This window comes from Poeciliopsis prolifica, unplaced genomic scaffold (genome assembly GCF_027474105.1).
Source record: "Poeciliopsis prolifica strain line A6 unplaced genomic scaffold, Auburn_PproV2 SCAFFOLD132, whole genome shotgun sequence".
Classification (NCBI taxonomy): domain Eukaryota; kingdom Metazoa; phylum Chordata; class Actinopteri; order Cyprinodontiformes; family Poeciliidae; genus Poeciliopsis; species Poeciliopsis prolifica.
The window spans coordinates 484,575-512,224 of record NW_026562507.1 but is presented as its reverse complement, the minus strand read 5'-3'; the positions used below and the strand labels follow the sequence as shown (position 1 = coordinate 512,224).

The following is a 27,650-nucleotide window of genomic DNA, read 5'->3' as shown; positions in this document are numbered from 1 at the left end:
GAAAACCAGCTACAGAACAGATGTTACTTTTCACAAGTTTTACTTTTATTTTTATTCTGACACAGCTACAATTTAGTACAGCATAGGAGAAAACATGTAATAATGTTATATACAGAAACTTTTTACTTTGATCTGCGTTTGAATTAATAATTGGATGAAGCACCCCACTGTTCTGCACAATCTAATTTGTGCTGTTAGTTCATCTGTTAGTGTTAAATCCATTCAGGCCTGATTCCTCCAGGCAGACATTGTTCCAACAGTTTTGAAGGATACTTCAGGTTGGGACCTGGAGTTTTCTCTTAGCATAATAATATTTCAATATTAATGCTACTACAAGTCTGGAGGCGTTTAATTTATATAGTTTGGTTTACAGTTCATAGGTCATTGCTAACAGCTAGAAACCAGTGATCTAACCAGTGGAGACATTCATTAACTCTGGGCTGAACAGAGTTCTGCTCAAATCTATCACTGTTAACCAGTTCTTGAACAGAAGGCTTTCTCTCCACATTCTGCATTGCAGCTTATGTATCAGTCAACAGGAAGGCTGGACTTTAGCTGAGCACCAGACCCTCGCTGACCGGCATGTTGATGTGAGCCGTCAGCAGAGGGGAGCTCTTCTCTTCATGCAACACAAACACCTTGATGATGTCAGAGATGCCTTTGTTGCTGGTACACTCCACAAAGGTCTCAACAGGGTAAATAAGTCCCGGCACCAGCAGTGGGATCTTCATGTATGGGTTCCTGATCCTGTACAGGTTGTCGTCGTAAAGGAAGTTGATGGCCAGGTTCATGATGGGCCGACAAGACGCTGTATTCTGGACATTCAAGGTCAGTTTAAAGGATGGGCCCAAGCCCTGGACCACGGCATTCATCTTCAGGGGCTCAGAGAGGCTGGAGGACATAGGGGTCAGGCTGGACTCCAGAGCTTTGACATAGGCTCGGGCAGCAGCCAGCTTCGTGCGGCTCAGGTCCATGTGGAAGGTTCGGTGCATTGCCAGGCCATTCTCCCGTTCTCGCAGAGTCTGGTCCACATACAACTTGGTTTTCTTAGGGACATTGAGGCGAATACTCTGAGCCAATGGTGGGCCAGGAGTGCTGTCCATGTCATCGAACACCGCCGTCCTCTTCAGGATCTTCACCATGAGGCCGCCTCCCTTTGTGGTCATTATAAGGGTCCCATCCTCACGGCCGTACCGACCAAAGCAGATGCTGGTGACTATGTCGGGGGTCTTGATGGTACTGAGCAGGTTCTTATCCCTGTACAACTGAACCTGACAGTTTGCCAGGCCCACCAGGACAGCCTGAAGGCCCCTAGTGGGGAGGTCCATGGCAGCCATTGTAGTGACAGGAGCCGGCAAGATGATCTTCCACAACTTCTTACCCTGAAAAAACAACCGCAGACATCCGGACTGTTACTGTGATAGAATTGTTGCATTAACAGAAACAAAGAATCCAGCAGGATCACTCAAATTAGAACCTTAGCCGCTGACTAATTTAATCCTTTAAAATATTTCTTGTGATCAGATAACAGTTGGTTCAAAGTCTACCTTCTGTGTGAAGCCCTGTAGACTCTCATCAGTGCATCCTACAACCATGTTCTTCCCAACTCTCACCAGCCCAACAGGATGAGACGACAACTCAATGCAGTACTTTGGTTTCTCTGATTCCCTGACCAGCAGCAGGGAAAACAGCTGTATGAGTTTATGCTCCAATGTGTTAGACGAGTTCTAGAATAAGTGAGTTTGGTCAGGTTTTTCTTACCTGCGCAGGATGTAGATGCTGCCATTGCGACATGCCACTGTGATGCGGAATTCCACATCAAACTGACCTGTGACGTCCATCATGGTGGGAACAGCGGGAAGAGACATCTTCAATCACAGAGAGATGTTTGGAGGAAAGGTTAGGTTTCAGTGCTGTCTCAAGAGGCGGTCAGTGAGAGAAGGCTTATGTGTCATCAAGTATGGATTCGTATTCCAGAGTTCAGACTGAGCTACCTCAAAGTCAAAAAGAAATTGGAGTAGCATAATGTCAAAAATGATCAGATCAAGTCAGGTCAAAGTCAGTCCTTATGATTGAAGCATGCATATGCATGAAAAATATATGGTGCCATATTTTATGCACAAGTCGGCATGTATAAAAATGAACGTGGCATACATACGCAAACTTTTTACCTGCCTTGAAAATGTGCACCAGCCATGCAAATCCTCTTTGTGGACAGTAAACTACAAAGCACCAAAACTCACCTAACTACACTGAAATCTATCGACTTAGATCAAGAAGCATCAAACCCAATGTTTTCTTTTTCTCTCATACACATTCTCACAAACATAAAATAAATAAAATAAAAATAAAAGGATTTGAATACCTCAATCAAATGTGAATAGTACATTTTCAGATGTAATGCATCGATCTGTACACTGAAGCACATGAAATGCATGTTATCTGTAGGCTAATGTCATTCTCACTGAATAAGAAAGCAGGGTTGGATCAGCTCAAAACAGGTCAGATTTGATTATGTTGAATGTGATTGAGATGTGTAGATAATCACACATATATATGTAGCTGCACAAAGGTGTGCCGTGTAATTGTGGAGTGTTTTGGCTCTGTAGGAGGATTCGGAGCGAGGGTTTGTTCAGAAACCAGATCGATCTGATGGGATTTTGTTGATGATGTTTTATTAGTGTTTAGATTGCCCGGACTGATCATACTGGAGCTATGAGCAAAACTTAAAGAAGGAGTCGTGCTTCACTGATGCAGCTGGTGACTATGTCGGGGGTCTTGATGATATTGAGCAGGTTCTTATCCCTGTACAGCTGAACCTGACAGTTTGCCAGGCCCACCAGGACAGCCTGAATTCCCCTAGTGGGGAGGTCCATGGCAGCCATTGTAGTGACAGGAGCCGGCAAGATGATCTTCCACAATGCTGACAGGTCAGTCATCCTTCAGTCGAGCCATGCCTGCTTTGTGAATGTGCCTTTATGGACAGAAAGCATCTCCATTCTTTCAATGTGCAACCTATGCACATGATTCCTCTATTTAGAATAAGCTTCCACATTCCCCAAAAACAACGTTCCATTGTTCAAACAAGCATTTTCACTTGGATCTCTATTTTCTTTTTTTTCTATTTGGAAATTTTTCTTTAAAATGTATTACAGTACTTTTAATTTTAGTGCGGTGACCTTGTGTCCTGAAAACACCTTTTAAATAAATTACATAATGATTATAAATAATTATACTGGTAAAAGTTTATGCAGGGTCAGGAAGCCTGGGAAGGGAGGCCCAGACTTCCCTCTCCCCAAACACTTGGGCCAGCTCCTTCGGGGGAATGCCAAGGCATTCACAGACCAGCAGAGAAACATACAGAAGTCCTAAAAAAATTTTGTGCGCTGCATTTTTCTAATTAGAATGAACTCAACCAAGTTTAGAAGCATCTAAATGTTTTCAGACCAATATAAAAACTAGGTCAGAGTAATTTTGAATAATGTCAAGCCTATTTAGAACCAGTAGAGACCAGTTTAAGCCAGCCAACAAGAGTGTACCTTGCAGAGAATGGTGAAAGCTTCAGGGTCAAGGACAAAGACGTCGCTGTTTTCTGTACCAATCACCAAACAGCTGATTCCGTCCTCGTCGGCAGTGCTCTTCTTCAGAGTTCCGATGCAGGTGATGACCGTCTGAAAGAACCCAATCAATGAACATTCTGGTTTCTCAGAGGTCAAACAGTTCCTGGGTTCACATTAAACAGAACCAATACGAGTTAAACTCACATATGGACTCTATAGGCGGTTTTAACTGTATTAGAAGAATTGGGAGTTCTTTCAGGACTGTATGGAATGCCATACTGAATTACATGTGTGAATTACAGAAATGTCTCCTGATTTTCATTTAAACATTAAAAAAATAACTGGCTAAGAAACATTGAGTGAGAGAATCACAGATGATACAACAATAATAATTTAATATAAGAATCAATTAGTTCCAGAGCAAGTGCCAGAGTCACTGGTCCTCTTGCACCTGCTCCACTGCTGATGTAGTCCACATCCAGTTTTGAGCAAGCAAGTACTGGTCAAACTGGTGAACAGCAGCATTTACAAATTTGCCCCACATGATGAAAAAAAGTAGCAATACCTGCCGCCTGATTGGTTGCTGTTTGTACAGCTGAACAAACTCATCCACCTCATCAGACTCCAGAGACAGGAACCTGATCGATCGGACAGACAGCGGGATGTCTGCCTTCTTCCTGATGCTTTCCAGCATCTCCTTCAGCATCACAGGGTCGATTTGACCCTCCCTCACCTGCTGCCACACATCCTGACCAATCAGAGCACAGCAGCTGGTCACATACTCATTAAGGTCAATTTACAGTGAAAATTTTAAACTTATTGTTTCATCAAAGCCACAGGCACTGCTAGTAATCTTGGGCCCCATTACCCAAAATTTAATTGGGCCCTCCTTTTGCAGCTGCTGTTACAATTTCTTGAGTCTATAACCAATGCAAAGCGTCACAATTTTAAAGGCTTGCAATGGCCTTACTTTCTTTGGTTCAATACTGATACTAGCACAATATTTACTACTAGTGAACTTTAAATGCAAAAGTCTGCATACTGTATGCAAATAGGTTGCTTAATTTTTTTATTATTAGTTTTAGCCAATTAAAATGTCTCTCCCCACCAGGAACAGTGACAGGCAATGTGCAAAATATACATGAAGCATTCCAGACTTCTCAAAAATCCTATGTTGTTGTATTTTGTTCAAAATATGTTTTTTTCCACATTTGTTAAAGTTGTCACCATGTTCCTACGAAACAGATAATGAAAAGATCAATCTCATTCACCTCATCCATGAACTATTATTACTGGCTAAAGTAATACAATATTCTGGCCAAAAACAACCAATCAAAACCAGGAGAAGGATCTTGGTGCTGTCAATCAATCTCATTCACCCACCACTAAATGTGCTAATGGTGGAGAAACAACTTATCGTTGCGAAACTTATCACTAGCTACGGAAAGTGGAGAAAGGGAGCAGCCACAGGAGATTGTGATTTACATCACTAATCCCCACCTCCAGCCTCTGATTGGTTGTTTCTTGGCAGCACTGGAAGAAGTCAAATTAAATACATTTTTCACAGACTATTTCTCATGCCATACTGTCACAACATAATGACAGTTTTAACAAATATGTAAAACAAATAATTATTTTCAGAAAAGTTACATACTGCAGCTTAATTTCACTCAGGACAGGACAGGCTAGGAGGAACATGGTTAGAGCTGCTGCCATCTGACTCATCTGTTAAGAGTAGTAAAGGGTACAGGGGCAAGTTTTTACTATATATATATATATATATATATATATATATATATATATTATATATTATATATATATATATATATATATATATATATATATAGATAGATAGATAGATAGATAGATAGATAGATAGATAGATAGATAGATAGATAGATAGATAGATATAAATAGATAGATAGATAGATAGATAGATAGATAGATATAAATTACCTATATATATATATATATATATATATATAGGTAATTTATTTCCTTTGTTCATTGAATGCTGGTGAAATGGAGGCAAACAATAGTCTGTTGCTAAGCTAACTATGCTAAATGGTTGATAATCTCACACAGTCTACTCATCTCTCTTGGAGAAAAACTGGGTTACAAATTGGCCCTCTTGTCTTTTTCTCTCTCTTATCTCTCGATATTTTTGAAAACAATGACTTTATAATTTTACTTGACAGCATAGTAACTGCCACAGTCGTACTTGTCTTCTACTGACTGCTGCTGCTGAACATCGTCACCATCAAGAGTGCTGAACAGATCCAGAGGCAGGAGGGTTCAGTGCAAATATATGGATGTGTGCTTTTTGGTCTGGGATTGGTCTTGTAACAATTTTAGAAAACACAAAATGATTGATTTTATAATTGACAGGGCCCAAAATTGTTTTGTTATTTCTATGACCAACAACAAAAAATGTGGAAAGCCCCTTGTCGGTCAGAGGCCCTTGGCATTGTCCTAACCTTTCCCCCTAGATGGCACTCCTGTCAAAAGCACTGAATTTCTATCTCGAAAGATAAACTCAGCAGAAATGTAATTAAAAGTAATTATAATATAAACATTTTAAATAAACCATTGCATTATGTTCCTCATTATGCTGTGACTCAGCTTCTCTGTGATCCTGACTCTCTCCCTATGGATGTAATAGAGGCCACAACCACCTGCTCCAGCGGGTTGATGTCCAGGCTTGGAAGTGTGAACTTGAAGTATGGCCGCAGGTTCTTGTAGACATAGATGCATGGTCCAGAGGCCACGGCCACAGCAGGGATACGGGGCTCATGCAGGTCCATGAAAAAGGCGACCAGGCCAGCAGGTAGGTCCAACAGGCTATTCTCACTTATGAGTGCCGTTCCACGGTAGACCTTAAGCTTCATGCCTGATGAGCCGGTGCCCAGGTCCCCGACCACGAGTCGGCTCTCCCTGTCCCCGCTAAGATCTGCCAGGTCTATGCAGGATGAGAAGGTGTAGAGACCAGCCACTGGGTCATAGTGGGCATCCAGCCACTTACCCCCATCCCCACTGGAATCCGCAGAAGACATAACCACAGGACAGGAGATGGGAGGATTTGCAGAGCTGAGTAGGTGAGAACTGCAGGAATACAAAAAGTAGATCAGAGTCACATCTGATAAAGAAAGGAGCAGATCAGAATCAAAGCAGATCCAGTCAAATTCAGAGGACACAAGACCCCAACATGATGGAAATTGATTTCATCCATCAACATCAGAATGGGTCCCATCAGGATCAGAGGAGATCTTATCAGGGTGAAAGATGAAACCTTCAGGATCAAACTGTTGGTGGGTTAAATGTCTGTTGTTCAAGTCAAGACATGTCAAGCCTGGCAGAAGTATCTACCTTCCTTTATGTTTCCCCATTTTATCCTGCTCTAAACCTTGATGTATTTTACTAGGATTTGATGTGAAGACCAACAAAATTAAATACATAACAGTGAAATGAAAGGAAAATGAATAATTAGTGTTCAATTTTTTTCCAAACAAAAATCTGAAAATGCATTAAAATATATGCTCCTTAATACTGACAGTCTTAATAAATTCTTGTTTACAAGTGATGTCAACATCAAACAGAATTCACCAGGAAGTTATTCAATTTTATCAATCCAGCTCTTTTCTGAAGGCATCACAGGTTTGTGCCTTAACAAGAGAAGGAGCCAAGACACCCTGATGGAGCTGTAGAAACACACAGCTCAGGTGGGAAAATCTCTCAACAGGGCAGCTATTAATAATTGAATTGACCTTATTGTTGGTGGGATACAAGGCACATGGGGATAGTTCTTTTTTTTTTTTTTTCTTGTGGGCAAATAATAGGAAGCCAGTGAGTGGCAGTGTGTAGAGTAACTATATCCAGATGAAGTAGTTTATAACTCATACACAGCTATTCAAGAAAACATTTTCTGAAAAGCAATCTCAGAGGTAACCAATGACCATGACCAGGTGGTTCATATCAAAAATCAGTGGCATAAAAGCAGAAGTAACTGGATGCTTGATGTAAATAAACCCAAATTAAGCTTCTTATTTGTTGCATCACCTTTTGGGCACTTATTGCCTTTACTTTATTTTATTTGTATTATCATGTGGTTGACTTCAGGTCTTGTGGAAAATTCTGTTCCCCTGTGTCGGTGAGTGCACACTGCAGCCCAGAGGCTGAGCAAACCATTTTCACAGTGTTTCTGATCAATTTCTCTGTAAAACCACTCATATAATCATGTCGAGGCTGGGACTTTCAATTTAGCTAAAAAAAATTGTAAAATAAATCAATGAATTAGGTCTTGTGTGGATGTCATCTTACACCGTTTAGTGTTGTTTTTTAATCACCAAGAGTATCAGTCTTTTTCCAACTTTTGTCACATAAACACGGGTTTCCAACACATTGTGTGTATTTATAATTTTTTTTATCGCTGATATAAGAGGATAGAAGCTAGCTGATAGAAGGGCACAATTAAGACTTCCTTAAAAAAATAGAGTGTAGGCTTTCTGGAAAATACTGTTCTAATATAAAATGACAGAATAATGCATAAAAGAAATTTCTAGTTGTTAGTATTTGACCCAATCCTACCATCATACATTTGAGATTTTGACAACATTTGCTCTCTATTTGCCAAAGTCATGAGGGGGCAACCAAATATTTAGCCACCTGAAATAATCTGTTTCCCCTCCATAGCATGGTAACAAATTCATTTACCAGCAATTCGTTAACTGTGTTTATTACTCTCATCATGAAAAATAAATCTTGTACATTTGGTAATATATGTTCTTTATTTGCCAAAGATATGAGGGGGAACCAAATATTTTAGCAACCTGAAATAATCTGTTCTTTCCCATTCCCTGTAACAGGGCCGTGCAGAGACCTTTGGAGGGGAAAGGGCTCAAAGTTAAAAAAGCGCACATTGAACAAGATCTTAAAACACTGTACAACATGGCAACAACCCATATTAATCCAGAATTTAATTGGATCCTACTATATTGTTGCCATCGTGGGGAAATGCAAAGCAAATGTAATAAATTTTCCCCAACAGGTAGAAAGTTGCTGTTTCTGCTGTTGACAGTCCTAGAGGGCTGAGTTGATCTGAGACTGTAGCTGTTAAACAGACCAGAGGAGAGAAGGTCTAAATTGATGAAGTTATGAAAAAAGCCAATTTGTTGCCATGTTACTAATTAAGTCTTAATAATGTCTATTTAACCTCATCAACAACTTCGCTGCAGACTGCTTTATAGATCAAAAAAAGCTCGAAGGGGTTAACTCATATAATTTTTTGATGTTATCACCTCTGAGATCTAGAATTGTAAGACAAAGAAAACTCAGTAGCTGCTGGTAGGGGCCATTGAGGGGCCCTTGGAAATTGTTTATTTGTAACACTGATCATACTTTCATTCTATACTATTATATATTATATCAATATACCCAACATGTTGGAAACTCGTGTTTGGTAATTGACAAGAGACAAAAGTTGGGAAAAGACCGATTGTCTTGGCGAAAAACAACACAAAACAGTGTAACAAAACCTCCACATAAGACCTCGTTTATGTAATTATTTTTCAATTTTGTTAGCTGGCGATTAAACTTAGCATTACAACTTTGACATGAGTTGCTTACCCGAGAAATGGATGAGAAGCGCCATGAAAATGGTCGGCTCTGCGCTCCCGACACAAGAAAACTCATTTTCACAGGGGAGCAGAATTTCACACAGACCTCTTTTTGATTTGATGCTTCTATTTTGACAAGACAACTTCCGCTCACTGTATATATTATAGAACAGCAGCTACAGAAAGGAACGGAACAAGTTGCAACAGTGTAAAGTCTATCTTGTTATTAGGAGCTCCTTCATAGAGGCTTATTTTCAATAAACTTCACTCTTCTTCAGTAAAGCCATAAATCATTCATTCGAACTTCATTCAAATCCTTCACTCATTCATTCACTGTACGCTACACTTGATACGTACGTCTTTTTAAAATAATGCACTCATCATTGCAGTTCTGAATAATTAGCCACCAATTATCCACAAGTCAGCTGATTTTAAACAGGTTCCAATCAGAATCAAAGTCATTATGTCGGTTTCAGTGATCAAGATTTCTTGCTGATGATTATTAACATACCCCCTCTCGGTAACCAGGGAGACAGACTCGGCTTCTCGCTGCTCTTTTCAGCTCGTACTTCTCGTTTCCTTGAATTTTCTTGACCCTGCTTCGCTTATCAACGTTACAAACGGTTTCGATGGCTGCGTTAATCCAGTCTGGGGATTAACACTGAGTTGGACATTGCTTTAATCCACCAATATCCGCTACCTCTTCCTTCAGCTGTTGTCCTTAGGTGATGACGTCAGTCTTCTCCGCCGGTGTTTGGTTTCCTCGCTCCCGCCCCTCCCACCCCTCACGCCCCTCCCGCCCCTCCCGCCCCTCTTTGTTGGCTGCAGCGAGGTGTGCTTGGAGAAAGTAGGTTCAGAAACCACACACATTTTCTTGGAATCAATAAAACTAATTCATCCAAGTACACTTCGCTGCAGCAAACAGGAGGGGGACCACTATAAGTCTTCTTCTTTTTTCTTTTTTTTTTTAAATTAATGATCATCTTTGTTTACAATTACAAAGAAAAACAAAGAAACAGAACACAATATATCATAAAGCATGACAGGCATGGAGCTTACCACTGAGCATGGGATTTTATTTCGGGGGACATGGGATTTTTTTTCTTTTGCGTTCCCTCTTTAAAGCTTTAAAAGACAAAACAGAAGGAAAACAATATGAATACCATGAATATGTCCAAATTTATACAGATGCTTCAAAAAAACTCAAATAGCAATAATGGGGTGTCACTCATTGTTCCAGAATTCAATATTAAAAAATGTAAAAGAATTACTGATGGAATATCAGTTTACACAGGAGAGATGGTGGGAATCATTTTAACTTTAGGATGGATTGAGGAAGTTGGTCCATTAAGAAGTATAAGATGTTCTGATTCAAGTTCATCATTATAATCATTAAAAATAATCATGTTATTAGTAGACTAGTCATTTTATTAGAGATTCAGTTATTAATTTATAGAATTCAGGCAATGGGTTTATTAGTTGTATTTACATGGATACCGTCGCATGTAGGAATAATAGGTAATGAGTTAAACAGGCTACAAAAAATAGTTATGTTGATATATTGGTTCCATACAATAAAGAAGAAATCAAATCTATTGTTGAACAAAAGATTAAGGAAAGATGGCAAAGCAGTGGGAAGAAGATAGAACTGGTAGGTGGCTTTATTCAAAGAAAAGTTTGTGTAATAATTTTTGGGAAAAAAATTCTACATCTGAATATTTTTATTATTTAATAAGTTATCTTGAGAAAACGAAATTGATAGAAAGGATATAAGTTTTATTTATTATTATTATTAGTTTTTTGGGGAGGGGGAGTATGGGGAATTTTATGTAACATCCCTATCCACACTCCATTCCAGCAGATAGCGACAATAAGTTGCTTTCCAACCGCCACAAGAAAAGAAGGGAGGACAGCTGAGGGAGACGCCCGACGCTATTGGACGGAGGTTGAGAGCGAAGACAGAAAAGTTTGGATTTGAGTTTTGACGGATAAATGGGACTTAAATTAAAGTATGGATGAAATGGATTTGGGGAAAACTGGCGGAAATAATGTGGACTGTAGTGAAGAGGAAGGGATGGATGATCAAAATGAAGGGAAAGAGTGGGAGAAGGTGGAGAAGGGTGGAAAGAAACAACGAGCTGCTGAAAGGAAGAGGAAAAAGCGAAATGAGGAAAGTACGAAAGACACTGAGAGTGAAGGATCTGAGGAAAAAGTAGAAGAATCAAAAAGCCCAAATATGAAATCTTGAAATGTTAGGAGGGAAGTGGATATTTAGGAAAGCAAATTGGGAAAAATTTAATAACTTATGTGAAAGTAAGATATCAAATATAAAAAATGATTTATATTTATATGAGTCGTGAGATTAGTCAGGGTATATTAGAAGCTGCTGAAAGGTCTATTCCAAAAACATCAGGGAAGAATAGGAGGAAATTAGTTCCATGGTGGAGTGAAGAGTGTAGAACAGTGGTTAAAGAAAGAAATAAAGCATTTAAACTGGTTAAAAAGTCTCATAATTTTCAACATTTGATTGAATATAAAAAATCACAGGCTAAAGTAAGGAAAACAATAAGAACAGCAAAAAGGGTATATTGGAGAAATTTTTGTGACAAAATTGGTAATAGTACAAAGATTGGGGAAGTTTGGGGAATGATCAAAAAAATGGGGGGAGATAGAAGAGAATGGAGTTATCCAATATTAAATAGAAACAATATAATAGCAATAAATGACAAGGAAAAAGCTGATATTTTAGTAAGCACATTTGTGGAGATTCATAGTGGGAAAAAATGATCAGATAAGGAAATAAAGGGGAGAGAGAAAACTAAAAGAGAAAATGGTGGAATTTTAAGAAGAAAGGAAATTATTAAGGATGAATTGATGAACGATCATTTCTCTATTGGTGAATTGAAAAGAGCTTTGGGTAGAACAAGACCCAAAAGACCCAGGTAAAGATGAAGTATGCTATATTATGCTAAGACATGTGAGTGATGATGTTTTGAAGAAGATATTAAATTTGTATAAGATTTGGAAAGAGGGAAGAATACCTAGTGAATGGAAAGAAGCGATTGTTATTCCGATAAAGAAACCTGGGAAAGATCATAGTAATCCTGAAAACTATAGGCCGATTGCTTTAACATCTAATATATGTAAGCTGATGGAAAGGATGGTGAATGAGAGGCTAGTACAATATTTGGAATCAAGGAATATAATTGCTCCGTATCAGAGTGGCTTTCGTAGAGGGAGAGGAACAATGGATCCTGTTTTGTATTTAGAAGATGATATTAGAAAAGCTCAAATTAATAAGGAAACTGTTGTGGCTGTATTTTTTGATGTGGAAAAAGCATATGACATGTTATGGAGAGAAGGATTATTGATTAAACTACACCAGATAGGAATAGGAGGGAGTATGTTTAACTGGATATGGGATTTTTATGTGATTGAAATATCCAAGTTAAAATAGGTTCTCATGTTTCAAAAGTCAAATAGAAAATGGAACTCCTCAAGGAAGTGTGATAAGTCCAACATTATTCTCGGTGATGATAAATGATATTTTTAATGAAATACCAGTTAGTTTTGGGAAATCACTATTTGTTGATGATGGAGCATTATGGAAAAGGGGAAGAATATAGAACATCTTATTTTAAAACTTCAGGAAGGTATAGATATAGTAGGTAAGTGGGGAATTGAGTGGGGTTTTAAATATTCTATTGAGAAGACAAAAGTAATGTTCTTTACAAATAAGAAAGTTAGAATTGATAAAAAATTATATTTATATGGGAAAGAACTAGAACGGTTGATAGTTTTTCATTTTTTGGGAGTAGTCTTTGATAAGAAACTAACTTGGGAAAGTCATATAGCTCACATTATGGAAAAAAGTAAAGGTTCTTAACATTATGAGGTGCTTGACAGGGTTGACATGGGGTGCAAACTTTGAATCACCTAAAATATTTATGTGTCATTAATTCGATCTAGAATAGATTATGGGAGTGTGGTGTATGGATCAGCAAGCAAAACTAGGTTAAACAAATTGGATATTATTCAAGCAAGCTTTGAGAATTTGCTTAGGGGCAGTTAAATCTACTCCAGTATGTGCATTACAAGTAGAGTCAGGAGAGATGCCATTATGTATTACAAGACAGCAGATCATGGTAAATTATTGGATAAGTTTAAAGGACAAAATGAAGATCATCCAGTTAAGAAAGTGTTACAAAATTGTTGGGAAAGAGGAAAGGGGAAAAGTAATAGTTTTGGGTGGGTGGGAGATGATAGAGCAAAAACATTTAATGTATTTGACAAAGAATTCAGTCAAACAGTAGTATGGCATATGAGACCAGCATGGTCATGGAAATATATTAATGTAGAAAAGTCACTATTAGATATTCAGGGGAAAAAGATGATAGATATGTGCCAAGAGTTTTATCATCAAATACAAAATAAATATAGTGATTATGTACAGATTTATACTGATGGTTCAAAAGATTCTAAAAACGAAGTAACTAGTGTAGCAGTGTCATGAAATGGTGTGGTGGAGGTGGTGAGGCAGACGCTGGAGACCCAGGTAAGTGAAATGGTGGAAATTTAATGATAAAAAATAGCCCAATAACAACAACAAAGTCACAGACGTAGTTTCGCGGCCAGGCAGCACGGCTGAGCGGAAGCCAGGGCTCAACGCCGGTAGCAACTGGTCATACAGGCGGCTAAACACACAACGGCAGACAAAGGCAATCTGACAATCTGACAAGGACCCGACCAGGGACAAAGGACACAGGAGGGACTAAATACACTGAGGGTAATCAAGGGAACGAGACACACCTGGGAGTAATCAAGGGGAAGACAGGACAACGAGGAGACTCAGGACACAGAAAACTCAAATACACACAACAGAAAAACACGGAACATGACAAGCAGTTGTGATTCTAGAGTTAAAAATAAAGATTTCAAAAAGAACATCTGATTAGTTGAGTATCTATGCAGTAGAATTGTGTGCTATATTATTAGCTTTAGAATGGGTGGAGGATAGTAAAGGAAATAAATTTATAATTTGTAGTGATTCATTATCAGCATTGATGAGTATTGAAAAGGGATGTTCAAGTAATCATCAAAATATATTATATGAGGTTATGGCTGTTCATCATAGAATATGTGAACAAAATAAAAATGTAATATTATTTTGGACTCCTGCTCATGTAGGTATTTTGGGCAATGAAAGAGCAGATAGATTGGTGAAGAAGGCTACTAAAAAAGAAGAAATTGATATGTTAGTAAAGCTATCAAAATCAGAGGGGAGAGAAAGTAAAAAGATATGGAAAATTAGGTGGGATAATGAAATTAATGGAAGGCATATATACAGGTTTCAAAATACAGTTGATGTAGAAAGGGTTAGAGGATTAAATAGAAAGGTAGAGGTAATTATAATTTATTAAATGGAACTCTTTATAAGATGGGGAAACATCCTACTGGTTTATGTAGTTGGTGTGATTCTGTAGAAACAATGGAACATGTTTTTATTAGTTGTGGAAAATATGAAAATGAAAGAAAATTATTAATATTGGAATTAGGTTGTACTGGGGAATTGAAGTTTGAAAAGTGGTTGATCAGTTAAATAGTAATGAGGGGAGGAAGAAAATTTTTCGTTTTTTAAAAAACTGGGATTATTTTGAGAATTTGAGAGATGATTAGGATCCAATAGATGGCAGTAGTGTAACAAAAATGGATGCAAGCTGCCGTTAAAACCTAAAGAAGAAGAAGACAGGAAAAGAAGACGAATCTCGCGAGATTTCAAACTATGGCGCTCAGGCGTTGAGTGACGTCTCTTTCGGGGATTGGTCCGATTGTTGCAGTTTAAACGTTGACCGCGCAGATGAAACAGGTTAGCTAATGGAACGCAGCCTCCTAAAGACGGCTTCCCGCATCGAGTTTGATTCAGTTTGACGGCAACAGGACGGAGAGGCGGGTTGGAGGTGACGGAGGAAAATAAGGAGTAAGGCGGAAAACAAATAGCATATAGAAATTGAAAAGGGCGGATTGAGCATAAACTGGTATGTGAATGGTTCAGTTGGAAATGGAGATAGGAGATGAGGAAGACATGGATTTTGATGGGTGGACGCCAGTGGGGAGAGGACATGGAAGAAATAAAATAGACGAAGGAAAGGGAATTGGTGACAGTCAAGGAAGTAAACGAGAATTGGAAGGAAGTAGTTCAGAGGAAGAAAGGATAGTTAGGAGGAAAGTTGTGTGGGAGGAATTTAAAATAATATTAAAAATACTATTAAATCCAAAAAGTTGTAGATAAATATAAGAAAATCGTAAATATTTTGAGATGCTTGGCTGGCAGTGACTGGTGAGCGGATAGGCAAGCCTTAAAACAGTTTTTTATAGGTATGATAAGAGCTAACATAGATTTTGGTTGTATTGTTTACGGTTCGGCAGCTAAAGCACATTTGGTTAAATTAGACATAATACAACATCAGGCATTAAGATTATGTACAGGAGCATTTAAAACCACACCAAGAGCAGCAATAGAAGTAGAGATGGGAGAAATGCCGTTAGATTTAAGAAGAATAAGATTGGAAATAAATTACTGGCTAAATTTACAAAGCAATAATTTGGATCATCCAACTAAGGAAATTTTAAAACCATGTTGGGAAAAAGAAACGAAAGAAACGGGGAGTCTTGGATGGACAATTGAAAGTAAAATAAAATAATTTAACATGAGTAGTTTGGAAATTAGTCATACAACACCAACATCAGTAATACCACCATGGATTCTACCAGAAGCAATAGTAGATATGACAATAATGGAAAAGAAACGGGATAAATCTTTCAACATTGATAGTAGTTCACTACAGGTACATTTAAACAATTATTATCATTATATTCAAATATCAATATCTGGTAAAGTAGGAATAGCTTTTGTAGTATCAGAATTCAATATAAAAATAGGAAAACGAATTACAGATGGATTATCGATGTACACAGGAGAAATGATGGCAATATTAATATCTTTACAATGGGTAGAAGAGATAAAACCATTAAAAACAATAATTTGTTCAGATTCAAGCTCTGCATTATTAAGTATTAAAAATAAGCAATCGGATAGCAGGATGGACATTTTATTAGAAATATTTCATGCATTATATAGGGTTTGATAGTTAATTTTGTTTGGGTTCCAGCACATATTGGGGTAGAAGGAAATGAGAGGGTAGATAAAATAGCAAAGGGGGCAATTCAAAACCCTATTGGCATAAAACAAGTTAAGCTGAAGGAAAGAGTATGATTAAGGAAAAACTGATAGAAAATGGCAGAAAAGGTGGGATGAAGAAATAACATGAAGATGGTTTTATAAAATTCAGAAGATGGTAGGAGAAAGAATAAAGGGAAGAAGAAATAGAAAAGAGGAAAGAGTGATAACAAGGATAAGATTTGGGCACACGGGACTTAACTATACACTTTTTAGAATTCAAAAGCATGCAACTGGTAAATGTGAGTATTGTGGAAAACATGAAACAATAGAACATGTTAGAATGTAATAAATACGAAAGAGAGAGAAGTTATATGAAGAAAGAGTTTGAAAGTATTAAGAAAAAATTTAATTTAGTAGATATTTTGAGGAAGAATTTGGAGAGCGAACATATACAAATAGTTATTCGATTTTTAAAGAAACTAAGTTATTTAGTAGAATTTGATTGAGAAGGTATGGGGGTCAATGTGTATATGATATAGATGGGTAGAATATAAATATGGATATATATATATATATATAGATAGATAGATATAGAAAGGAGATAGAGATGTATATATACGGTATATATATATAGAGAGAATTAGACCAGCATGAGCCACACTCCATACCAGTAAGTGGCGGTAATGCTACTTAAAGTTTGTTGCCAACCGCCAATAAACATAACAACAAGAAGAAACGGGTTAGCTATTGCAACAAAGAATGGATCGTAACATTTTTTTCAAGTATATTTTTCTTTTGGTATTTGTTATTGATTTTATGTGCTGTTTGAAGCATCAGGTAATCTCTGGGATGTTTTTCTGGCCTTCTGTTTACGGGTAATTTAAAACCTTAACAGAACTCAGATGAAATTTCGTCCAATTTTAAAAGTCTACAATTCACCTCCCATCTGATACAGCTCTGGATCTGATTCAGATGGTTTAAATCTTCACCCATCGGGTGTTACCCTACCGTGTGTTTTTTTTCCAAATTTTGTCTTCTGAGTGATTATGTGAATGGAATTCCCTTCTCTCAGGAGCGAGGAGTGATTGTTCGCAAAAAATGATGGAGTCATGTTTTACTGGGATACCGAAGAGAGTAGGACCAGTGGAGGTGGAGGATATCAAAAGAAACCTGCTGGGTGAATTGGAGGCTGTGGAACAACAGGTAGGTCCACCAGGCTTTCTGTGGTGATGAAGAGGACTCTAATGATGTTGATGATGAAGATTGATGAAAATCACATTTCTCCTGGTTGGAAACATTCATTCATAGACGGAGAACCTACATGTGTACCTAAGGGTTCGGCCTTTTACTGCAGCTGAAAGCGACAGCGGAGAGTCCCAGGTAACCACAGAAAACGAAAGTTACGTATGTAACTACGGTACTATGAATCCCGGATGATGTTCCCTTCGCGCATGCGCAGTTCAAGTAATAATACCAAGAGAGTCACACCTGTGACATATCAGAAGATCAATCAGAGGCTATATAGCATGAAGTCATCCGATGCTCTGTTCCTACAGAATCTTCTCGCGAAATGCAAGGATTCTGAGTGACAGAGAAGCTCTGGCGGTCATCCGGGATTCATAGAACCGTAGTTACATACGTAACTTTCGTTCTATTTCATCCCTACTGACCGCCAGAGGGTGGTGCTGAAAGCACTTAATGACGAATACCAGCGATGTCACAAGGAATCCAAGCACAAACCTCACTGAGAAGGCCCAGAAGAACCTTTTCCAGAGGTTGTAAAACCTAGTGAATGTGCTTGGAGAAGCCCATGATGCAGCAGCACATATAGCTTCCAGTGGAACTCCTCTCAAGGCAGCCCAGGAAGTGGAAACACTCCTGGTAGAGTGTGCCGTCACGCCGACCGGCCGGGGGTGGTGTCCAGCAGTGTAGGCGTGGCAGATGATATCCACAATCCAATGCGAGAGACGCTGTTTAGACAGAGGACAACCTAATCGAGGGCCTCCATAGCACAAGAACAGCTGGTCTGAGCGTTGTAAAGCAGCAGTGGCTGCAAGATAGGCCTCCAGTGCCCTCACTGGGCACAGCAACTCAGAACCATCACCAGCGTCCCCTGAGATGGGCCGAAAGCGCGCCAAGCTCAATGGCTGGTTACAATAAGAAGGAGAAAACACCAGGGGCAAACACCGGGTTCGGCCACAAGGTAACACCAGAGCCATCAGAACTCCATCTGAGGCATGACGGGCTGACAGAAAGAGCATGTAGCTCACCGACCCTCTTAGCTGAGACAATAGCCAACAAGAAAGCAGTCTTACATGACAACCATTTGAGGTCCGCCCGAACCAAAGGCTCAAATGGAGGGTGGCACAGAGCAGTGAGGACCAAAGACAGGTCCCAAACTGGTGCTCGTGTGGCCATTGGAGGGCGCAGCCGACGAGCACCATGCAAAAAAGAGAAACAAGATTATGGCTCCCCACTGTACAGCCATCAGCCTCAGCATGACAAGACGATATAGCCGCTACATAGACCTTAAGTGTCGAAGGGGAGCGGCCCTTATTAAGAAGAGACTGAAGAAACTCCAAAATAGTGGTTACCCCACAGGTGACCGGATCATCATTACGGGCAAAACACCACCGGGAAAACAGACGCCATTTGTTGTCATACTGCTGACAAGTGGAAGAAGCCCTGGCACTCAAAATGGTGTGCCTGACAGGACCCGAATACCCAGTCAGCTGCTGTTCAAGCCTCCCAGTGGCCACACCCACAGCCGGAGGCGGTGAGGATCGGGATGCCATATCTGACCCCACAACTGAGACAGCAAATCACTCCTGGGCGGGAAACAGCACGGGACACCGTGACACAGACTCCATAGAAGCGGGAACCACGGCCGTGCCGGCCAATACGGAGCTACCAGCAACATCCTGTGGCCCTCCTCGAGAACCCTCTGAAGAGTCGGCCAAATCAGGGAAAGGGTTGGGAAGGACCCTGGGCCAAGGATGGGCCAAGGCGTCCTGGCCCAGCGCACCAGCGGCCCCTGTAAGGGAAAACCAAAGAGGACAATGAGTCGAGCCCTCTGTGGCGAACAGATCGACCTCTGCCTGACCGAAAAGGCCCCAGATCTGGCGGACCACGTCGCTGTGGAGGGACCACTCTCCTGGAGCCGGCGCCTGTCGGGAAAGGGAGTCTGCTACTTGATTATGCAACCCCGGCAAGTACACCGCCTGAAGGGTGGACAGGTGAACCGATGCCCATTCCAGGAGAGTCTGGGACTCCTTCAGAAGCTGCGCTGACCTGGTGCCACCTTGGTGGTTGATCTGGTAGACAACGGAGGTGTTGTCCAACCGAACCAGGACATGTCTCCCCACCAGGTGGGGCAAAAAGTGCCTGAGAGCCAAACGTACAGCATGCAGCTCCAACACTTTTATATGCCTGGAGCGATCCCGTGGACACCAGTGGCCCTGAACTGCCCGGTGTTGCCACACAGCGCCCCATCCCATAGAACTGGCATCTGTCGTGACCACCTCTCTGCGACACACAACCACCCCCATGGACACACCCCTGAACAAATAGGCCCTGTCCTTCCACAGACGCAGGGCCCGAAGACACAGCCATGTCACCACAAGTCTGCGGTGCCTGTGAAGCCTGGCATCCAGATTCCAGCTGTTGACCCACCTCTGCAAAGGGCGCAGCGACAGCAGACCCAAGGGCACAACCCGAGTAACCGACGTCAGTTTGCCCAGCAGCTGCAAGAAGGTGACGTAAGGAAGGGTCCTGCCCAACCTGAATTAACTCACCAGCTGGAGAATGTCGTCCACCCTCTGAACAGACGGATAGGCCATCATGGAGGGAGAATCCAAACGCACTCCCAGAAAAGTGGCTGTCTGCGATGGAATCAGACAGCTCTTCTCCAAGTTCACCCGGAGGCCCAACCGGGACACGAGCGAGCAGGCGACTCGTATCGCGAGAAGCCTGCTCCCGAGACGGGGCGCAGAGAAGCCAATCGTAGAGGTATGGCAGCACCTTCATGCCACGGGCTTGCAGAGGAGAGAGGGCTGCCTTCACGCAACGTGTGAACACCCTCGGGGAAAGGGAGAGGCCGAACGGGAGCACACGGAACTGCCAGTGGCGACCCCGATAGGCAAACCTGAGAAAACGGCGATGATCTGCCGCAAAAGGTACATGAAAGTAAGCGTCCGTAAGGTCGATTGAGGTAAACCAGTCCCCTTCCATCATGGCCCGAAGAACCTCTGCCCTCGTGTCTGCATGTTTACAATTAACAATGGTGATCACACTGTTTCCAACTCTTGCTATAGTGACTAACATTTCAGACAAAAAAATAATTGGTATCGGCCGAAATTGGAATCAGCAGATTAAGCTTTTCAAAAGATTGGTAATATGCAATCGGCCAGAAAACTGCAATCGGCGTACTCCTAGTCTCACCCTCTGACCATGTGTCTGTCTCTTAGGGCCAGACCACAACTCTGGGCTGCTTCCCAGGTCTCCATCAGTCATCTTTAACAGCATAAAGGGTCATCTGTACAGCCGCAGTGATCTGAAGCCTCAGCGGTGCAGAGACTTCAGTAGACTTACCCCTGAACAGCAGGCACCAGAGATCAGAACCAAGAAGAACCGTTGTGAGCATGTGCGATGGCAGGACCTTCAAACCCTGATTGAGACCCCTGAGGTCCAAAATGGGACGAAATCCACCAGTCTTTTTTGGCACGAGGAAATAGGTCGAATAGTAGCCTCTGGTTTGCCGCAGAGGATCCACCGCCTCGATTGCACCCTTGGCCAGGAGGGCGGAAAGCTCTTGGTCCAAGGCCTTAGCTCTCACCGGGTCGGTGATGATGGTCTCCCTGACCTGGCGTGAGATGTGAGGCCGCCGTCGGAACTGTAGCCGGTAACCATGGGTCAGAGTGACAACCACCCATGGATCCACAACAAGAGCAGCCCAGTAACCGAGCTGCTGATGAGAAAAACGTCTGACGGCTGGCCCGGGGGAGTCACTTTCTCTCCCCAAGACTCCTAGGGGATCTGGGGGGGGGGGCGGCCAAAGTTTGCGGCCCGGGAGTGCCAGGTCGGTTGACGGACTGGCACACGAAAGTCCTTCCTGGATCTCTGCTGTACCGCATGAGGACGAAATCCACCAGGCCGATCACAACCCTGAGGTGGCGGCCGAACACTGGGGCCAGCCGATGGGCGCCTCGAACCATGAGGAGGGGGCATCCCCCTGCTGAGGCCTGAAAGCTGTTGTCTAGTCTGCCGCGCCTGAACAGAACGTTGCAGTGCGTCCAAGGGAGCAGAACCGAATAACTTCTTTGGCATCACAGGAACATCACGGAGGGTCCTACGGCATGCTTCAGTCAACGTGGACTGAGCCAGCCAGACCTGTCGGCGAGCCTGGACTAGAAAAGACATCACACGCCCAAGCTCCCTGGTCATCAACGCAAAGGCCTGAAGCACCGCATCGTTAAAGCCAACAGCCGCATCAGCCCCACTGGCATCCTGAAGGGACCCAGAAAGGGCAAACATGAGGTGCGCCAAGGAATTGCGAAGGCGGCCGGCACGGGCGCCGGCATTATATGCCTTACAGAGGAAGCCATCTGTAAGCACAACACCGCAATTAACAGTGGGAGCTACCCTTAGCCAAAACCGAAGCCAGTCCCACCACAGGCAGACAGAACAGACAATTGGGAGAGGGGGCGGAGAAGGCAACCGTCACCAATCACAGGAAAAGAGCAACAAAGGGGCTGAAACCGTCAGCTATGCCCAGAACAAAGGGCAAGGAAAAAATCAAATCGGGAGAGGGGACGAAAACGCAGCCGTCACCAATCAAAGCAGCAAACGAAGTCAGGCTGAATCCAACAAAACTACGATCACAACATCGGCTGAAACTGGGAGAGGGGGCGAGACGCCACCGTCACCAGTCACAGAGAGAAGAAAAAGAAAACAGCAGACCCACGAGAAGCAGACGCGGTCCAGCCACGTCCAGCACAGGACGAAAAAATAGACAAAGAATGTGCGAAGGGGCGCGAATGCCGCCGCAGACCAAAATCCAAAAACCGGGAGAGGGGGCAAAAAAGGGCACCCGTCACCAAGCAAAGTAAAAACAAAACCGGCCGCAAGGTTCGGCTAAAATTGGGAGAGGGGGCGAGATGCAACCGTCACCAATTAAAGCGAAACGGCAAACTGAGAAAGGCTAACACCGTTAGCGAAGCTCCAACAAACAGTATCCGTCGCAGTCCTAGGAGGCCTAGGGTTGCCTAGGGCAGTATCCGTCGCAGCCCTAGGAGGGCGACACACCGCTACTCCGGCCAACAGGCAGTCGGGCTTCCAACGACAGCGAAAATATCCAAAAATCCAAAAGACCGATGCCATACAAAGCGAACCACACGCGAGGGTTTGTATGGCATGACTTCATGCTATATAGCCTCTGATTAATCATCCGATATGTCACAGGTGTGACTTTTTTGGTATTATTACTCGAACTGTGCATGCGCGAAGGGAACATTCAGTGCTTTCAGCACCGCCCTCTGGCGGTCAGTAGGGATGAAATAGAACCACTGTCTGATTTAGCACCACCAGACTTATTTAAAAGTGATGAATTGATTTTGAACTATTTTATCAAGATCACAAATTTTATAATAAGTGAAATTATTTGCTAATTTACTGTTCCATCTGGCTCTGACATAAAACAGTCAGTGTTTTTGCCTAGTAATGACCTGAGGTCTGTGCACAAGCTTGACTTTTAACAGCTGTTTTCTTTTCTAGGACTGTGTGACCATTGAGGGTTCCAAATCTGTGGTTATCAGGGCTCCCAGGTTCTGTCAGCCGAATCGGCAGAGTGACAAGTCTCTCCCTCAGACTGCTCAGAGGTTCACCTTCACACAGGTACCCATGATGTCCCTGTGCAGTGGGGTCAGGAGGTGTTTTGTGTTCTTAATGTTGTCTTGTTTAGGTGTTTGGCCCTGAAGCCAGTCAGAGGACTGTGTTTGAAGGTTCAGTTCGTGGTTTGGTCCAGGATGCTCTGCAGGGAGGAAACTGTCTAGTGTTCACTTACGGAGTCACCAATGCTGGAAAAACCTTCACCTTCCTCGGTGAGCAATAGATTAAGCTGGCCATCTGTGCATGTATCTCATGTAGGGGTGCACCAATTTATAGGCCAGCCAATTTATCGGTGCCAATTTCCTTAATTTAGGGAGACCAGTGATCAGCTGATTTTTACATATGAAGCCGATCTTATCCACTGAGCTTATCTAACTTGGGAAATGTGTGAGAATCAACAAATGTGTGAGAATCAACTCTGTCCTCTTTTGCTCTCCGGTCAAAAAGGTTTGACTTACAGACCAGCCCACCAAGTTATGTCTGCATGTTTACAATTAACAATGGTGACCTCACTGTTGCCAACTCTTGCTATACTGACTAACATTTCAGACAAAAAAATAATTGGTATCAGCCAAAATTGGAATCAGCAGATTAAGCTTTTCAAAAGATTGGTAATATGCAATCGGCCAAAAAACTGCAATCGGTGCACTCCTAGTCTCACCCTCTGACCATGTGTCTGTCTCTTAGGGCCAGACCACAACTCTGGGCTGCTTCCCAGGTCTCTATCAGTAATCTTTAATAGCATAAAGGGTCATCTGTACAGCCGCAGTGATCTGAAGCCTCAGCGGTGCAGAGACTTCAGTAGACTTACCCCTGAACAGGAGGCAGCAGAGATCAGAACCAAGAAGAACCTGCTGAAGCTGCTGAAAGAGGTGAGACATGAGTTCTTTCATCATGACTCCGACTAAGCTGTAGGTTTGCTCAAGATGTGGTCATGTCTTTTTGACTATAGAGTGACAAGAGTCTGACTGGGAAATCAACTTCACTTGAAGGTCAGTTTTTGAAACATATTTTGGATTATTCTACAGAAACCTTGACTTCAAGGTTTCTTCCGGTGCCATGAAACAGCTACAGTAACCAGAGAGACGCTGCAGTTTTTTAAATGTATCTGTTAACTCATTTTGTGGAAGTGAAGTCACATCTGTTTCAGAGCCAGCAGAGTGTAAACCGTTTGTGTTTTTGTGTCCAGGCTCCTCTGTCAGCAGCAATGGCAGCATGAGCAGCATTGCTGAGGCAGACTCCTGTTTGGAAATTCCATCAACTGTTCGCTTTTCTGTTTGGGTCTCATTCTGTGAAATTTACAACGAGAACATCCACGATCTACTGGAACAGGTAGCAAACTGGTGTTAAGCTCATACGTCACTGTAAAGTACAAAAAGAAGCTGAGAAAGAAGAAATTGAGAAAATGACTAAACTCTTCCAAATGAAAACAACAAATTCAGCTTCTGATTAAAGTCATATTCAGGTTTTCAGTATGATTAGATTGCTGCTCTGGCTTCCAGTTTCTTTCCTAACTTTTGCTTTTGCATCTGTTGCATTATCTCTGTGTGAAATGTAAACTCAAGAGATGGTTTGGATGAAATATAAAGTAGATATTATGTTTCAAATGTGATATTTTTATGTCTTGAATATTATAATATTCTGTTATGGTTGATTTTTTTTTTCTGCCATAATCCAAGAGCACACATGTTCATCTGAAAGCAGAATTTTACGTTTTTGTTTGAGAGGTGCAATGATGTATCAGCACATTTCATCAATCATAACTCGCTAAATACTAAACAGATTTTCAATATTTCTTTGCTCTAAATGTTATTCAAACAGCTATCATAGTTACATTTACAACAAAATGCATTTTTTTAAGTATTTTTGAATTGGATTAAATCGTGGTTCAGCATATTTAACTATTCTTAGTAGAGAAACCAGAATAGATTTGGAATAGAATGTTTTGATATTGATGTATGATGAGCATTTTACAAAGCACGCAACCAGTCTTTTTAAAATATATTTAGTAATATCAATACATATTTATATAAATATAAAAATACAAAATAATGCAATCATAGAGAAATAAAGATGATTAAACAATGGTTAATGCTGAAAAATATTGTCATGAAGTGGTGGTGGAGGTGAGGCGGTGAGGCAAGCACTGGAGACCCAGGTAATGTGAATAGTGAATAATTTTAATGAAACAGTCCAGAAAAACAGTCCAAACAGTAGTCCGCGGCCAGGCAGCGCGGCTGAGCGGAAGCCAGGGCTCACACCGGTAGCAACTGGTCTTAAGGGCGGCACAAAACAAACTAGCGACAACTTACTACAAGGACCCGACGAGGAACAAAGGACACAGGAGGGACTAAATACACTGAGGGTAATCAAGGGAACAAGACACACCTGGGAACAATCAAAGGGAAGACTCAGGACACAGAAACTCAGAATAAAACACAGAAAAAACACAGAACCTGACAAATATGTAGTAAATTACACATATTTATATGCACATGTGTAAATACATAATCTCTATATAAGTTTTATTAATGTTTTCCAGCCAAGGAATTGTAGCTGAAGAGAGATTCAGCAGCTGAGATTCATTCTTGCGATGCAATGAGTCCGTCTCTCCTATAAGACATTTCCCACTTCTTCCTCACATCATTTGTCTTTATGAAACCTTCAAAACAAAAACGGGAGCTATCTTACTTTACACAGAGTGAAAGAATTACAAATTCTCAGTTCGCCTTCATAGCGTGCTGAACCCCGGTATTACACCTATTGTAGCTAATATTAGCTGGCATTTTGCCAGTGGACATAAATGCAGCATGGAAATATTCTATGCACAAAATATAAACAGTATTATGTCCATCTTACTTGTGAAACGTTATCCCAGAGATCTCATGTCAACAGTCCATCAATATGAACAAAAATATTCTGCAGTGCTGAGGCTTCTGCTCCAATCAATAGTAGCCACACAGGCACACCTGAAGGAAATGATCACAACACTTCCATTCTATTGACTGAGAGGTTTCAAGGCGACTGTGACAAAAAGGCAGTTCCATGTTTCGTAAGCAAGCAGAGAGCCAGAGCAGAGACTAAGCGTGAGCGCAAGAAGTTTTGAGTACAAACCTTAGAAGTTTTGAGAAGAAAACCTGTAAAATGAAGTTTTCTGCTTCATTTTGCTTTCAAAATGAAAATGTAAGCAAAAGTATTACAAGTTTTGAGAACAAAAGACAAAATCCTGTTTTCATCTGAAATTTGTGCTCTTGGATTATAACAGAAAAATTCCCCCGTACCATTTGGCCAGATTGAATGACTCAAACTGCTCTTAATATCCACATGTGGAAAATGTGTTCTAATTGATACCATCCTTGCAATTTTCAACAGTATAATTGGAGTCAAATATCTTCTAGAGTTTGTGTAGCCCTAGATCTGTAAAGGAATAAGTTTCTGTATGGGGTTCATGATTTGGTTGAAATGTTTCACATTTGTTCATGCTGTTTTAATATGTATGGAGACCAGACTGAGACAATTTGAACTTCCAGATTGTGATGTCCTCCGAAAGTTTGGCTTAGGATCTGGATGCAATTGGGGGTAGTATAAAAGCATATACAGTGGTTGGACAATGAAACTGAAAAACCTGGTTTTAGACCACAATAACTTATTAGTATGGTGTAGGGCCTCCTTTTGCAGCCAATACAGCGTAAATTCATCTTGGGAATGTCATATACAAGTCCTGCACAGTGGTCAGAAGGGTTTTAAGCCATTCTTCTTGCAGGATAGTGGCCAGGTCACGATGTGATGCTGGTGGAGGAAAATGTTTCCTGACTCGCTCCTCCAAACACCCCAAAGTGGCTCAATAATATTTAGATCTGGTGACTGTGGGAAATGTCCAACTTCACTTTTATGTTCATTAAACCAATCTTTCACCAGTCTTGCTGTGTGTATTGGTGCATTGTCATCCTGATATACGGCACCACCTTCTGGATACAATGTTTGAACCATTGGATGCACATGGTCCTCCAGAATGGTTCAGTAGTCCTTGGCAGTGACGCGCCCATCCAGCACAAGTATGGGGCCAAAGGAATGCCATGATATGGCAGCCCAAACCATCACACATGTTCATCTGAAAGCAGAATTTTACGTTTTTGTTTGACAGGTGCAATGATGTATCAGCACATTTCATCAATCATAACTCGCTAAATACTAATATATAATACTAATATTTACAACAAAAAGCATTTTTTTTAAGTATTTTTGAATTTGTTTCTGATCCACCCCCATGCTTCACTCTGGGCATGCAACAGTCTGGGTGGTACGCTTCTTTGGGGCTTCTCCACACCGTAACTCTCCGGGATGTGGGGAAAACAGTAAAGGTAAACTCATCATAGAACAATACATGTTTCACATTGTCCACAGCCCAATATT

The 27,650-nt window shown here is 41.4% G+C and overlaps 2 protein-coding genes across 6 annotated transcripts in view; one reads left to right on the top strand and one right to left on the bottom strand.

The window, feature by feature from the left end:
* Positions 1–23: 23 nt before the first annotated feature.
* Positions 24–9,932, bottom strand: bbs1 (Bardet-Biedl syndrome 1). Of its 2 annotated transcripts, none has more exons than XM_055024889.1 (7): positions 9,873–9,932; positions 6,236–6,662; positions 4,126–4,308; positions 3,540–3,671; positions 1,762–1,868; positions 1,548–1,668; positions 24–1,382 (listed from the first exon to the last, which is right to left on the bottom strand). In XM_055024889.1, exons 2-7 carry the CDS (start codon positions 6,611–6,613, stop codon positions 552–554), a joined length of 1,752 nt encoding a protein of 583 aa, XP_054880864.1. In that variant the 5' UTR covers positions 6,614–6,662; positions 9,873–9,932; the 3' UTR covers positions 24–551. The 2 variants fall into 2 exon arrangements, with proteins under 2 accessions (XP_054880864.1, XP_054880863.1); XM_055024888.1 differs by having other exon boundaries at positions 9,684–9,923.
* A 5,114-nt stretch (positions 9,933–15,046) lies between these two features.
* The window catches only part of LOC129355361 (kinesin-like protein KIF20A), a 32,249-nt gene continuing 19,645 nt past the window's right edge, over positions 15,047–27,650 (top strand). For all 4 annotated transcript variants that reach the window (XM_055024885.1, XM_055024884.1, XM_055024886.1 and 1 more), the window contains exons 1-8: positions 15,047–15,149; positions 17,425–17,555; positions 17,661–17,732; positions 23,124–23,243; positions 23,311–23,449; positions 23,925–24,109; positions 24,190–24,229; positions 24,427–24,569. In XM_055024885.1, coding sequence (XP_054880860.1) covers positions 17,451–17,555; positions 17,661–17,732; positions 23,124–23,243; positions 23,311–23,449; positions 23,925–24,109; positions 24,190–24,229; positions 24,427–24,569 — 804 coding nt within the window. In that variant the 5' untranslated portion in view covers positions 15,047–15,149; positions 17,425–17,450. The remainder of the gene's footprint in view (positions 15,150–17,424; positions 17,556–17,660; positions 17,733–23,123; positions 23,244–23,310; positions 23,450–23,924; positions 24,110–24,189; positions 24,230–24,426; positions 24,570–27,650) is intronic.